This window comes from Sinocyclocheilus anshuiensis, unplaced genomic scaffold (assembly GCF_001515605.1).
Source record: "Sinocyclocheilus anshuiensis isolate Anshui unplaced genomic scaffold, SAMN03320099.WGS_v1.1 scaffold544, whole genome shotgun sequence".
NCBI classification, from domain to species: domain Eukaryota; kingdom Metazoa; phylum Chordata; class Actinopteri; order Cypriniformes; family Cyprinidae; genus Sinocyclocheilus; species Sinocyclocheilus anshuiensis.
Genome location: NW_015555763.1, coordinates 1,027,278 through 1,043,289, shown reverse-complemented (window position 1 = coordinate 1,043,289; position 16,012 = coordinate 1,027,278). Strand labels below are relative to the sequence as shown.

The following is a 16,012-nucleotide window of genomic DNA, read 5'->3' as shown; positions in this document are numbered from 1 at the left end:
TTGGTACCGAGAACCGTGGATTTTCACTGGTATCGGTACCGAATACTGAAATTTTGGTACCATGACAACACTAACGCCGGGTCTGTCCGGCAGCTTCGGAAAGCATGCGTTACAGGAGTTGGCCATATCATTCCCATAGTGAGATACTGAGCGATTGTTTGAAAGAGAACGTAAGGTTACTTGCGGAACCCCAGTTCTCTGAAAACAGAGTGAGGTATCTCACCATGCTTCCCTTCTTGCATGGCACTGGGGAAGAGCGTGCTTAGAATGCCATTTCAGCAGAATATATTGGAAGGGGGTGGGTTCCTGGTCATGAGCTGTGATTGATTTGCCCTGCAGATAGACGTGGTGTGATTGGTGCTTCCATAGTCTATCATGCATTTCCCATAGTGAGATACCTTGCTCTGTTTTCAGAGAACTGGGATTACACAAGTAACCATACGTTGATCATTGTACAAAAAATAAATACTGAGAAATTTCTCAAATTATCTTCTTTTATGTTTCACAGAAAAAGAAAGTCATACAGGTTTGAAACAACATGAGGACGAGTAAATGATGACAGAATGTTTTATTTTTTGGGTGAACTATCCCTTTAACATTAAATTAACAGTGAATTTTAAAATAACTGTTAACTTGAAATACTTTAGAAATGGAACAATGTTCATTTTAAATAAGTAAACTGATTAACCAGCAAAATACTTTTTTAAATGTGATATCTTACTAGATTTGACTAAATGTATGATAAAACAAAATGCAGCAGTGGTTGTCAGAAACCACCATAAACAATGACAATGTTTCAAGTATTGCAAGATAGCATATTGGTGCCTGCATGTTTTACTTATAACACTAAACTTCATGGTCAAGATTGTCAAAATCTGCTTTACATTAAAATATACTCACCTAAAATATACTTGATTGTAAGTAGCCTGTACATAAAACATGGCCAGTACTTCTATACCATAAGGGTAACACAAGACACAAAAAATAGTAAAGTAAACATTAACTAAATAACATAAAACATAACATGAAACATCCTAATGTACATTGCCTTACTTATTTTCTTGCAAAAAAATTAAAATTGTTTTACAGTAAAATTACATATAATTCAATGTTTATTTACAGTTTTTCATATGGTATAAAGTGACTTATAATCAACCTATTAGCAAGTTATCTTTTTTTTTCTGTAAAATAAAATAAAACAAATTTTACACTAGAATTAGCCGGATATAATATTATCAAATTTGGTTACAGAAGATGTTATTAATTTGGAGAGCCAAATTATTAAAGCCACTGATATTAAAGCTTGCTTATTTATCACATCAGTAATGAAGATGGGTAGTTGGAGAGCTAGATGGCATCCCTTTATTAGGGCCCTTCTTCAGCTTTTCTCATTTGAGTGTGATTATATATTAATATAAAGATTTGATTTTATTGAACTTTAAATCAAGTCATTGTCTTGTGAAGCCGTTCCTTCTATTTGTGTTCCTTTTGTTCTGTTTGCCCTAATGCCGATTCACATACACACACTGTAAAAAATAAGTGTAATTTTAACTGTAAAATGTTGTAAAAATGCTACGGAAAAAAAATGTTAATAGGTTAACAGTAAGTTCCCGTACTATATACAGGGAAAAACTGTAAAATATCTAACCAGACATTTCATGTAATTTTACAGTAATTCCCTGCATGACAGTCCACATTTGAAAGTATTTTGTTTAAATAATCATGTTTTTTTGATAGGTTTTGTTATTAGTTATGTATATTTGGGCTTTATGTTACATCTTCTGTTGTTTAATGAAAGTTTAATGCATTATTTAAGTATCATGTGTTACCATGATGGTGTTTTGTGTTTGCATGAATGACTCTGTGCACCTTCTATATATTAGTATATACTTCTGCTTGTGGCGAAGCTACTTGTGATGAGCTTTGATTCTTCATGTGGCTTTCTCTTTTACCACCTGCATTATTATGGTGGTTGTCAGTATGTTAAAGGTACAAAACAGATTTTAATAGCAGTGTGCATTGTTGAATTTACTGGTTTACATTCAAATTTTCTTGTTTTTAAATTACAGTTTTATACTGTAAATGTAAACCACAGCTGCCAAAATTATTTTGTAAAAACTACAGAATTTTTTTTACAGTGCAGATGTTGCATTATGAAGATTGTTATTAGGATGTTTGTAAATGATAAATGTGTCGACTATAGAGGAAAATCTTGTTTGCCAGAACAACCTGTATACGACCTCTAATGGAAGCCAGTGTATCTTGTATATATTCAGAGATGGCATTAAAGAAAAGGAAAAGCTCACAGTATTTCAGGATGCAACCAGTAGGCCTATGTTCTGTCCCACATATGTTCGAGAGATGCTGTTGTTTTATTGGTTTGTTGAGTAAACATCATTTTGAAATCTGCAGTAATGAACAGTGATAATGGTAATTAGCTAAAAAGTAAACAAAACAAAATATAATCGTCTTTACAAAAGGCTTTTGTCATCAACAGGAAATCCACCAGCAGTCGTAACCTGGTAGCAAAGCTTGAAAGCAAAGTGTTCACTTTGTCTGTCTCCTGTTTTAATCCATTAATCTGAAAGCGGCTTTTTCTCTACAGTGATTGTTATTATTATAAGCAGAACTGGTTTTGGCTTTATATGCCAATTTCTAAAGGAGAACCTGTAAATGTCTTTTGAATTTTGATAAACAAGCATATTTCTTATTTAATTGTGCACGTCTTTTGAAAATATGTATATTTTATAAGACCTAAAAATTCCCTATAAATTTTTCATAAAATCACTGTTAAAGGGTCATGAAACCCCCTGTTTTAGCACCGGTTATTTCTCACCACAGTTTTGAAAAATGCTACAAAAGTGGGAGTGGTGTGCTTTGGAGTGGAGGGGGAAGAGGGGAGACAGACAACACAGACAACTTCAGTTCCAGACAGTTTAATTTCGCTCCCATTGAGTTAAAGCAACAAATAAATGCACAGCCATTTGAATTTGCAATCTGCATCAAAAAAATATAAATATGAACGTGCTGTTGCACCTCTAATAACTTTTAAGGCGTATTTTGCTGCGTTTATATAAGTCTTTTGATGGTTTGCATGTAAACACCTGTAAGAACCTGTTAAACTCACTAAGTGAATGAATTGCATTTGTGCCGAACTCTAATACAAAGCAAAAAGAAACACTCCTTCGATCTATGAATGTTTCTCTCAGTTAATGTATGCAGGATAAGTACATGAATAATTATGAGACACCTACGCGTCATCGAAGCACTGTAGTCCTTTGCCATGTCAGAAACTGACGTCAACACGATATATTTTAAACCTGGAAGGCGAAAATAGCGCAAAAAAGGCTAAAAATTAACCAGTTATATCCAAAAATTGTAATCAATGAATGCTAACATTGTCTTCTATGATGTGCAACACAAATACCTCTGCTAAATCTCAGAAAAAGTAGTTTGGTGTTTCACGACCCTTTAAGGTGCAAATAAATGTGTTTTGCTGCTTTTGTTCTGGAATGAGAATTGCTATGTACGTCTGGCAGTTCTTGCATTGATGGAGAAGATGTCAAAGAGAAGCAATTTTAGAAGACAATTAATCTGAAAGCTTCACTTTAGTGCACTGAAATGGAGTAACATGATTACTCTGAGTCACTAAACTGGCAGAAGGTCGCGCAGTGGACGGTGAACTCTTGGACAATGTGTTAGTGTCAGTATCAGACTGTGCCGCTGCACTCTTGGTGTGATGACGCAGTGGGTTAACATTAACGCTTTTTCAGCCTCTTCTCTGAGAATTCTCTGCTTTTCAAATGGCAGTGTCCAAATGAACCCATGGAACCAGTGTGCTTGTGGCCACCTGAGCTGATAAAGCTTAATTATTCGGGTTCTTTTGAGCATTTTTGTAGTTCTCATAACAGCTGATGTGTAATTCCTATCATGTCAATTTGAAAAACAAGTTTAATAATGGTGGTCTGTAGTTTGAATTTGAATATATAGGCAGATGTGCAAAAAGTACTATTTTTAAGTAAAACTGAATAATACTTAAAGCAAAAGTTCACCCCAAAATGAAAATTTGCTGAAAGTTTACTCACCCTCAGGCCATCCAAGATGTAGAAAAATTTGTTTCTTCATTGGAACAGTTTTTAGCATTATTTCACTTGTTCTCCAGTGGATCCTCTGCAGTGAATGGGTGCCATCAGAATGAGAGTTCAAACAGCTGATAAAAACATCATGATAATGCACAAGTAATCCACATGACTCCAGTCCATCAATTCATGTCTTGTGAAGTGAAAAGAAATAAAACCATCATTAAAGATGGTTTAACTTTAAACCATCTCTTCTGGTTAAAATCCATAATAAGGCTTCCTCCAGTGAAAATGTCCACCCCCTTTGTCCTCTCACGTCAAAATCCAAAGACATATTTGTTTAGAACACTTTTTGCTTGTAAACGGTGCTTGATTTGTGCATATTTCTCTCCAAATTTAGACGGGATGACTTTTTGACGGGAGCAATGGTTTGAAGTTTAAAAAATCTTAATGATGAATTTGTTTATTACGAACACGCACATATTCACTTCACAAAACATTAATTGATAACTTGAGGTTGAGTAATTTTTCAGCAAATTTTAATTTTTTGGTGAACTATTTGTTTTTGTAATGAAGCACAGTTACTTCAGTATTTTACACCCCTGCATATACAGGTACATCTCAAAAAATTAGAATATCATGAAAAAGGTCAATATTTTTTGTCACTCATTTCAGAAAGTGAAACCCATATATTATATAGATTCATTACACATAGAGTGAAATATTTCAAGCCTTTATTTCTTGAAATTTTGATGATTATGGCTTACAGATAATGAAAACCTAAAATTCAGTGTCTCAGAAAATTAGAATATTACATAAGATCAATAAAAAAAGGATATTTTAAACAGAAATTCAGGCTTCTGAAAATATGTTAATTTTTATGCACTCAAAAGGCTCAGGAAACCTTTGCAGGTGTTTTGAGGTAATTAGCTGATTAGGGTGTGACACCATGACTTTCCAATATTGAACTTTTTCACAATATTCTAATTTTCTGAGACACTGAATTTTGGGTTTTCATTATCTGTAAGCCATAATCATCAAAATTTCAAGAAAAAAGGCTTGAAATATTTCACTCTGTGTAATGAATCTATATAATATATGGGTTTCACTTTCTTAAATGAGTGACAAAAAATATTGACCTTTTTCATGATATTCTAATTTTTTGAGATGTACCTGTAGAAGGGAATTAAAACAAATTAACGTTGTAGGTTTTTACTTTTTACTGTTTGGATTTTGTTCACCAATTTTTCATACTAATAGGCAGAATTTTATTTATCTCCTTCTCGTTGGCATCAGCGATATAAGGATGACCAAACTTTAATCGTAGTCCTTTGCTCAACCATCTGATCTATCAAAGGCAGTGAGCATTTGTTAAATGAGGCTGAATTATGAGTTAAATAGCCCATTTCAAATGTTTTTTTCTCATTAAAACAGCATGAAAACACATTTCAAGTAGCTTAAGATAATCACGTTCATGAGAAGGCTAAGCTGAAGGCTGATCTGCTGGAAACACATCTTTACTTTGAGGTTTATGCTATGAGCTTGTGTCAGTGTAAAATGTGCTTTGCTTGCAGTGTTAATTGTTACCTCTGTTCATATGTTTTTCGTTAGAGTGTTCTACCGTTTTAAAAGTCAAATGGAAATTTGAGACGACAACAGACATTTGCATTGCTTTTATCATGATTGGTTAAAGCAGAAAATCACTGTTTCATTTTCTGAAGCTTTTTCGACTCAAGATACTAATGGACTCAGATGCTTGATAGAAGGGTTTTATATTTCCACCCACTTTATTGCTAAGATTTGTCATAGCTTAGGCTGTGTTTGCCATCCTGCCACACAATGTGTGTTTTAAAGGCTCCCTGATTAAAACCGTAATCAACAGGATGGCAGTCATTTTAGGGATCATTCATTAAACATCTCTATTTGATACTCACTCTTATCTGAGACACTGCAGACTCGGAGGAAGAATCTTTGAGCATTAGATCCTAGTTAATGTTTGATTGTGTGTGTTAAGATCTGGCCTTCAGCAAGTTTTGTGAAGATTCTTAAGTGTTTATCCATTTGATCTGTTAAGCTTATTGGTCTAAGAATGCAAATTCCATTCATTCTTCCTAAATTAAATATGTCATATTTCTGAATGGTATTAAACACATAAATTTATATGTTAAAAAAAATAGTATTTTGCGGGCATTTCTCTCAGATTAGCCTTTGCAGGACCTTGAAGCTTTTGTCCTCTTATGTCTGTATAGTGATACTGTTGGTTATCATTGTACAGGATTATCATTATGGATTACTCAAATCACTTGGTATGTAGCTTCATATCAACACCCAGGTGTATTTTTAACTAGATGTAACCTCTGTGGATATTTTATCCACATTTCTCTAAGACATCATATCTTCATCACAGTCACATTTTGGCTATCTTTAGTTATCTTAAAGGTGACATATCATGAAAAACTTAGTTTAGTACTCACATGCTGTGACAGCTGCTTTCTGTCCGTGTGCTTCGGATGTGTGCGCTCAGAAAACGTAGATAAACTAGATAACCTAGGTTTTGCACACACATCCGAAGCACACAGACAGAAAGCGGCTGTCACAGCAAAGGTGTACAAATATGGGACCTTTAAGTTCTCATTCACACACAAGTTTACGTTAAAAGCACACGAGTTACAAAAACAGTCGGTTATGTCTGTGAAGGTAAACAGCTGGGAAATAAATCGCTTGTTTATTTTAGATCTGTGTGGCAGCAGCGTAATATACGTCACCAAGGGAGCGAAATCAGACGTGCTCGTTTTCTCAGACTAGGCTCAGATAAACTCAGAAAGAAGTTTAAATGAATATGGTTTAAAACGCATGATTTCAGCACGATAAACATGATAATCAGAACCAAAACATGTTTTTAGCAGGTACCAGCTGTAATGGCGCAGCTCTATTCTGGAAAAGGGGGCGGGGAGCAGCAGCTCATTTACATTTAAAGAGACAGGCACGAAAAACGGCGTGTTTCTGCTTCCATTCAAAATAGGCATTTTCAAAATGATATAATAAATGATCTGTGGGGTATTTTGAACTAAAACTTCACAGATGCATTCTGGGGACACCAGAGACTTATATTACATATTGTAAAAAGGGGCATAATATGTCTCCTTTAAAGGTGTACTTACACAGCCGAGTTGAGGCTGTTCTGTGCCTGTAAAGATGCAATACCGGATAAAGGCCCGACTAAATTATGCCTACTCTGATGCACCGCAGCCCCTATATGAAAAGAATACCATTGTAATTGCTGTGTGGATGCATTTGTCACCTCTGAACAGCATTAAACAATCTGTGGAAATACATCTAAATGCCACTTCAGAGGCACTTCTGTGTCACCTTTTGCAATGTAAATTTGGCATTAGCAAACTATTTAGTTTAACAAGGAGATCAGGCTGCAGCTGTAAAACTTGATATACATCCCATCGATTTACAGTGTGGTTTTCATACTCAACTGCCCTATTTTCCTCTATTCCTTTATTGTTGACTCTCTAATTTATAATTTGAAGACAAAGCAAATGTACACCAACATCTATATTTCATAGCAGTTTTAACAGCATCCAGCTGTTATACATTGTTTCAAGATATTATACACAAAACATCTGACTTTAAGTCTTTAAGGCCATTACTCATGTTTACATTTTTGCTAATCAGTTGACACAATAAAATGTGTAATTCAAAATATGGGTAAAACACCTGTGTATAATCAATACATAAAGTTCCTTAATGTTAACAAGGTACATTTTTACAGACCTTTGGTTTATGTTGGGGATTTAGAAGAGTTTCTATTATATATATATATATAATTTTTTTTTTTTTTTTGAGTTTTGTGGTTACCATTGTGTTAAAGAGTGGCACTTCTCTTTAGGATGTGGATGATGATCATGTGAGTTGCTTCACTTAACTGAGATCTGTCTCTTCTGGTTAATTCCATGCTATGCTGTTCAGGAAATAAGTTTGTTCATTTGTTTAAATGAACTTGTATCGTCCTTTTGTACGAACCTAAACTAATTGCGTGGAAAGGTTTTCCTTAAGTTAATTGAACAAGCTATATTTTCAGCTGTATATGAACAAACTAAAATCCATATATAATTCTAACTTTATATTATAGTCTGCAAATTAAAGGCATATTTAGTGCTCAAACAAATATCAGTGAGTGTGAGAGTTTAAGTAACATTTCTCTGTAATATTTATACTATAGGGACACTAAATCATTATTCAGTTGAAAATGTGTTTTTAAACCCCAGAACAGGATTACAGCGATTGCATATCTTTTTCAGTGTCATTTGTTTATGCATTTGTTCATAATAGCCTGAGGTACCTGTTTTCACATGCATCTTACATTAAAGAGACAAGGACCTATGCTTGAAAACATTCTGTAGGCTATTGAGAACGTCAAAAAAAAAAAAAAAAAAACCGGTTGTTTGAATTAGATTTCAATAAGGGAAGTAGGGCTTGTTCCTGGAAGGATTGAGAGTTCAATATCTTTTTAAACTAAAACTCGTGCCTAGACAGCTCTGATAACCTCATGCGAACTTTTATCCTTTGGCAATTATTTCATTATAGTTTCTGAGTATTACTGATGATCAGATAGTCCAGGGCACTCCATTATGTAATAGCTGTTGATCCAAGGCACTTGCTCACTGCATGCGATCAAGGACTGGCCACCAGTGAGTTTACGGAGCGATGAGGTTTAAACCTCAGCCGATGCCTGTCATTTTTGCATTTTTTCATCACTCAACTACCTGAGTGATGCCAACGAGACCTCGTCCCAGCGCAGCAGCGGCTTTCACGAATGCAGCGCATGAATATTATCTCGAGCAGCACGCTACTTCGGAAGTAGGTCACCGATTAAACGTATCTTGTCAGCTGTGTGTGCTCCCCTCGTTTCATTTCACTGTTGAGCATCGATATTATTGTAATAGCCCAACAACAGGACCCTCGTTGCTCGCGGAATGTGATTATTTGATCGGGAATACAGCGGAGTGAGTGGATGACGAGGTAAATGAAGGATTACTAATCTGTTTTATCTTGTTTATGCGCTGTTCTCTAGCGCTCGCTCTCTCTCTCGCTCTCGGTGGGGAAATAGCCCGAAACATGACATGATCCGCACACATTGGTGTGTAAATTCGGTTCGAGAGGCGCTTTTTAGTTAGACTTGCGAAACTGTTCTTTCATCGTGCTCAGGATACCATCCCGAAGCTTGGAAATTTCGGCAGGGACCGACCGAGCGCTTTCCGCTTCGGCGTTCGATTCTCACGGTTGGCTGTTTAGTGTAATTTTCAGCACTTGCATTAATTGCTCTGGTTCGAGTTGACCGTGCTGGTTCAGTTTCGCAGCTGGGAGGTATGCGGTGGCAGAAACCGTAGGATGTGAAGCGAACGGATCTGGGTTTTTTTTTGTGTGTGTGTATATGTGATACGCCCTAAGAGCCGCGCGAGCTCCACTCATCTTTATACACCTCCAGCAGCACGCGCTTGCTGCCTTTATCCTGGATTACCTTAATCGCAATGTACATTTCACTCAGATGTGTTTCCTTCTTTCGTTTTTCAGTTCTTTTTTCCGTCCACACCTTTCCGTTCTCCATATCTGCAGTGTTGGAGGAAAAATGAACAACATCTATTTGTGTACAGTGAGTGAGGGGTAAATTTCAAATTACTAGAAGGGAAAGGCAACTTCTTTCGTCTCTAAACGTCAGATATCACCGCTTTCCCATCTATTAAAGCACAGACTGGACGCATTTTTCCTAACGTTTTCTTCGTTTTATGAACAAAACGCCAGATGGCTCTCCGATTATTTGCCAGAAAGTCATGGGCTGATACCTCAGCCCGAAAAAAACACCCGGAATGGTGGTAAATAATGGGCAGCAGTCCATTTCCCTTCACCCTTCCTGAAACTAAAAAGAGAACCTCTAATTTTCCACATTATCGTGCCAACAATTCATCCTCCAGCTACCTTTCATTGGAGAGTTTGTGTTGTGTCACTCAATTGGACATGACCAGCAGTTAGTCTGTTATTTTATAAGCCCCACATCCCTCCAGATCAATAACTTGTGACATTCACAGAATTACAAAATGTTGATTTAGTTTTCAGTGGGACTTTGAACGTTTATTTAAAGCTTTCCACATTTGTGAGCACACTGTAGGATTAATTTGCGTTAATGGTCTTTATACTAGCAATAGAAGAGAAGTAATAGGCTTTCAAAAAATATTTTTTTTGAAGGGAGAGTGAAAAGTTTTATTTCTGGATTAATGTTGATCTGTGGTAAAGATTTTAGAGCTTTTTTTTATTTGTTTTTATTGATAACTAATGGAAATCCAAAACGGAATATTTTTTTAATGCACGTTTTTGATTAGTCACTTTTGCGGTTAGTTTAACCACAGAATGATTCCTCTCTTTATCTGGCATGGCTGAATGATTTTAAACAGTCGAGAGCAGTAGGACAGCTGAAGAGGATTGTTGCTGAAATGAGAGAATGCTACAGTTGTCAATTATGGTAGATGCCTTATTGTGTCCATATTTTACTGTTTGGTTTTAGGAATGTGCATAATAGTGTTTCTTTCAAGGGTGCTGAAGTTGCTCTGTGCGTTGTAAAGGAGAGCGCTGCATAGCGTCTGAGGTTGACTGATGGTTATGATGACCTCTTTTATTTGACAGATGGAGTTTCAAATACAGCAGCTGTCAAACTTAATAACCGAGCACATTAATAAATGAATCTATTCACACAATCCAAGCAAGCCTGTAGCATTCATACCTTTTCAAAGCTTTTCTGTCTTTCATGGTGGAGCACAGTGATACTAATAATACAGGACATAAAACGCAAAATCATATTTGAAATTAGAGCGATGCATCAAACAAAAAGATGTCTTTGTATAATAATAGCTACTAGGTCAAACGTCAGATTCAGCAAGAAAGCCTCAAGGACTTCTGTTCATTTTAAAGGAAGAGGAACTTGTCAATAGGTCAGAGAGTTAGTGTTTTGTGTCAGTTAGTGTTAAGTTTCATATGGAGCCCAATTACTGTCGTGTCTCCATGTGTGTTTGACCCCTGACTTGCCTTTCATTTAATCAATAGGTCTTGGGGAAACATGTTGGACATGTTAAATCTCCAGAATGTCGTCATGAGCAGATATTGATGAATGTCCTTGAATACTGCATTTGTTTCTCATCTGCAAGTTTAAAGGAATTCTACCTTAATGTCCCACAAAAATTGCAAATCAAATACTTTTTATCTGGAGAACAGCAATTTAAGTGGCACTTAAGAAACTAGAGGCACTCAGACTTATGTTATTTTTACCAATCAAGTGTCTCTGTTCAACTGTCTCTTAAAGGAATTCCCAAAAATGAAAGTTGCGTCATTACTTACTCAGTGTCTTGTTGTTTTAAAGGCATTGAGAGTTTCAGTCATTGTACTTATTTGGAAAAGGGCACATTAAACATTTCCTTTTTTGTAGTTTTCAGAAGAAATAAAGCGATATGACTTACTTTGAAACAACACAAGGGTGAGTGAACAATGACAGAATGTTAATTTTTTGGGTGGACTATGCCTTAAAATTATGCAGAATGTAAATAGGAATGGCTGACCTAAGTTTCAGACATTGTGGTACTTTCATGTCAATCATATGTTCATATGTATCGGGACTGTTTTGCAGTCTCTCTGTACATGTTTTAGCAATTATATCATCATACATTTGAAGAATGCACATAGGCTAGTTATGGCAGTTTTCCAGGTCTATTAGAGATGAGTGTAATCAGTTCTAGAGCCGTGATGCCAGTATGTGCTAAATGAATGATTTAGGATAAATCTCAAGAGTTAAAATCTCAGAAATGTTATACATTATTAATGCATTTTATGTACTCAAGTTGAAAGATTTTTGTTACAAAAGGCCAAAACAGCATATGCTCATTAATTTTTTTTAGGCCTATTGCACCTACGCCGTTTACTGACCATGTCTGTCGCTGCCCAATTAAAATTCTCTAGCCAGACCAGCAACCTGATTAAGGTGGAACATAAGGCCACATTTGTGCTGATTATTCAACATTAGTTGACATAGCCATTCGCATTAATATTAATTAGTAGAGGTTAAAAAAGTCATAATGGCTTCTGTACACACTATAAATTTAATCATAGTGGTTGCAGCTTTGAAATTGCAAATTAACAATGCTTGATATTTCCTTGATAGGTTTTGCATGGCAGAGTGTGATGACCCATGCACGGCAGAGGAACTCTTTATGTGGATATAAGAGTGAATCTGCGGACCAGGTGAGCTGTCAGACAACTATGGACAGAACTTGGCCAGAAAAGAAGGCTAAAAGATGTTCTACCCAAAGAGGAAAAGGTAAGGAAATAAAAGGAAAGACCACTGAGAGAGACCGGAAGCTGTACCCTCTCAGGGGACGACATGGATTGGGTGAAGTGAGCGCGCTTAACTGCTGTGTCTTATTGACGCGCTTAGATGAGAGCGAAACGTGCAGGAAAGGCATGAAGGCCCAGGTGAAGGAAATGCAGGGGAAGGCGAAGATCTGCAAGTGTCGCAAGAAAGCCTGTAAGACTTGCCGGTCAGCGCCTGAACCAAAAAGCAAAGTGAAACCTGATAAATCTGCCTTATACACAGAATTCATCCTTGAACCTCGCCAAAGGCGGCTGGCCTCTCTGAACGCAGAAGCCGTTAACAGTCTGCTGTTGGACAGAGAGGACCCCCAACAGACATCAAAACCCTCAAAGAAGCAGCAACAGACAAAAGCAGACACTTCTCTCTCTAAAGACACAAAAGATCATGTTTGTTCCAGAAAAGGCCAAGACAACCGGAAACGCTCTTGCACCGGAGAGACCGAACAATGTCGAAACCCAAAAAAAGCAAAGACGGAGTCTGACGCTATTGATCTACAGACTTTAAACAGTCCTGCTCCCAAACGTCTAGCGGGTTTAAATGCGGCTGCCCTGCTCAAGCTGACCAGCACGTCCTCGGGAGTGAAGCGCAGGGGTAAAACAGATAGCAAACCGAGCGGCGGAGCAGTGCGAGGGAAGCAGCTACAGTTGAAATCGCGTAAACGGCAGCACAACTTGGACTGTCAGTCCAAGTTAAAAGTATCGCAGCAATGCTGCAGCCTCTACGAGAAGCAAGCCCTCCACACTGAGGCATTGTGGGATGGGAGCACAGGAAGCCATGGCTTTATTAGTCCCGGATATCAGTGCAGATCCATGCTCGGCTATCCCCTCAAGCCTGTGAAGGAAGAGAAAACAGAGACTGATGTGAAATCATATTACTGCTGTTCCCAGGAGAGATCAGTGGAGTACTGCCATAGACTAGCCCTGTTCCTCGGCCAGAAAACTTTCCCGGAAACTGATGAACATTCTCTGAAGGGATTTATTCCTTCTCCTCACACCCTGACGCATCCAGCAATGCCCATTGGTGCCCATCCTTATCCCTGTTACCCCGGGTACTACGTCCACATCGCTCATCACGGGACTCCGACGCTTCCCGTAAGCTCAAATCCAGGGAGCCACACACCCTCATCCGTACCCCCGCTGACAATGTGCACTAGCGGGGTCCAGAGACCCAAACTGCTGCCCTCTTCGGTGTCCCATCCTACGGGGATCCCTCATCCGGCATACTGTAACTCTGTGGGCACCTGTTACGGAGAGGCCTGCAGGCTCAGCAGCTATGCCTACAGACCCACACAACCCATCGCTAGCAGGGGCTGCTCATACAATGCAGGATGCTCCAGCTGCATGCACAAAATGGAAACAGGTAGGATGGAAAATAAAATGTTTAAAATGAAAAGTTTAAAATATCTCTTGCTTTGTCAAATTAGCTCCATAACCGTAACTTTACAGGGAAGTTTGAGCCTTTGAGCTTGAAAGAGATTGCTTGCTGCTAACTCTGATTTCTTTTCTTGAGATTTATGATTGAAGTACAGAGGAGAAAGTGGTAGTAGGTAAACTGTGTCGCATTTTGTATTTAAGTAGGGCTACATTTGATACAATTGGAAAAAAATAAGCTAGCAAGATGCCGTCAAACTTTAAACACTTCATAAAGCAAGCATGCACATATGTGTGCCAAACAGAGCGCAACCGAAAGGAAGTGTAATAAGGTTAACTTTTTATTTGTAAATGTCAAATTTTTTTAGTAACTTCTTCTTGTGCTTAATATATAGCATAGCTAAAATGCATACAGTACATTTATGTAATCTAATTTAAGTACTTATTTTCACTGAAGTTCAAAAGTTCAGAGTCAGTAAGATTAATACTTCTTTAATTAATACTTTTATTCACCAAGGGTTTACAAAATTGATCAAGCACTGATAATAATGAGAAATGTTGCTTGAGCACCAAATCACATTGCAATATTTTGCATTTCTGCAATATATATTGCAATATGAAATATCACCAGATGACTAGAATAGCTATATTTGGAAAGAATTAATCATTCTAGAGTTAGTGGAGAGATTTTGTTGGGGAGGTCACCTGCATAGACAATATAAATTATATTAATTTTTATTTATTTTTTTACTTTGCAGATGAAATTTGTGAAAAAATGTGTTTATACTTTGCTTTTTGCAAGAACCAACTCAAACCTCTTTCAGTATCCATTTCAGAGTTTAAAAAAAACAAGTTTTTTTCTGAAAACATATTTCCACTGTTTTTGACTAATTCAATATGACTACAAAACTAATAATAATAATTACAGTGATTTTATTGTGATTATTATGAAAAAAGTATTAAAATAAGGAATATATTGTAATATATAAATAAAAAAAATTAGTAGACTTGTTTTTGAAATCACATCAGTATGTAAAATAACGAATGACTGAATTGAAGAGAAAATGTTTCTCTAATGTGTATGGAGTGATTTCCACATTCATCATTCTTTACCATGTTTGTATCCTCAACCTTGACCCAGTCTCAGTGGCGGACATCTTTGTGAATGAGCTCACGCAGTCTCTGATTGATCTAAAGGTGCACACAACAAATACAGTGACATTAAGGGATGTCAAGAGAAACCCCATCGAGGTCGCATCAAGGACTTAAGAAAAAAAATATTGGGTTGAATACGAGTCAAATGAAATGAAATTCCCTTCCCCAGCCACGTCATTGTGGCTACATGTTCCCTGCAGTCTGTTCGCTGCTGGTTCGAATGTGAGTAATTGCCACAGGTGGGGAGGGTGCTGGTTATTTTTGTTGGCAGGAGACTTGAACTGTCTGTTCATTGTGAGGTGGCAGCTGTGGTCTCGCAGCCACTTATGAACCTCGGCACAGGCAGAGACCTCTGCAGACATGCTCCCTTGTTGGTTTTTAACCACACGGCTGGGTTATACAATGTAATTTTTCACTCACCGTAATCTCCTTTAATGAGACTGTAATCTGACTCTCTGCGGGTTTCTCTTTAGGTACAGCATGACTTTACTGTGACAAGACAAACAAGCAAAGCAAAAGCATTTTTAGTATTACTTTAAAGCTGGTATATTTGGTTTGATATTAAATTAATGTGCAAGTTGTGTAATTTTCTATAAGTGCAAAGCTTTACACTTGAAAAGATACTTTTACATACACTATCTGCTATATTGAACAATTCAGTACTGTTCAATGTGCACTAAAAGCTGAGTATTAGGAGAGTGCAGATTGATTAAAGATGTCTGTATGCTGTAGGGAGAAGTGAAGTTTTCTTCAAATAACGCTTCATGCTTGATTGAAGCTACAATGACTGCAATATTCCTTAAAAGTGATCTCTGTCCACAGAGGCCAAGCACTGTGAACAGGGTTATCTTAAGTATTGTTATCCTTCATTTGTGAGTGCGATTACCGCTCCAACCGCATGTCACTGTGTGCACTTAGTTTGAGGGCTGTTTGATTTGTTCAAAATTGGTGTTCAATTTACGCTTGTTGTCTCTGTTAGATTTTCG

At 37.1% G+C, this 16,012-nt stretch overlaps 1 protein-coding gene across 5 annotated transcripts in view; it reads left to right on the top strand.

Annotated features, from left to right (window-relative positions):
- Nucleotides 1–16,012, top strand: part of LOC107674082 (bromo adjacent homology domain-containing 1 protein-like) — a 33,670-nt gene that overhangs the window by 10,835 nt on the left and 6,823 nt on the right. The window contains exons 1-2 of one of the 5 annotated variants that reach the window (XM_016467957.1): nt 8,372–8,948; nt 12,292–13,860. In XM_016467957.1, the coding sequence (XP_016323443.1) occupies nt 12,312–13,860 (1,549 nt within the window). In that variant the 5' untranslated portion in view covers nt 8,372–8,948; nt 12,292–12,311. Of the gene's footprint in view, nt 1–8,371; nt 9,111–11,619; nt 13,861–16,012 lie in introns of those variants that run through there. The other 4 variants (XM_016467955.1, XM_016467958.1, XM_016467956.1 and 1 more) reach the window with 4 other exon arrangements.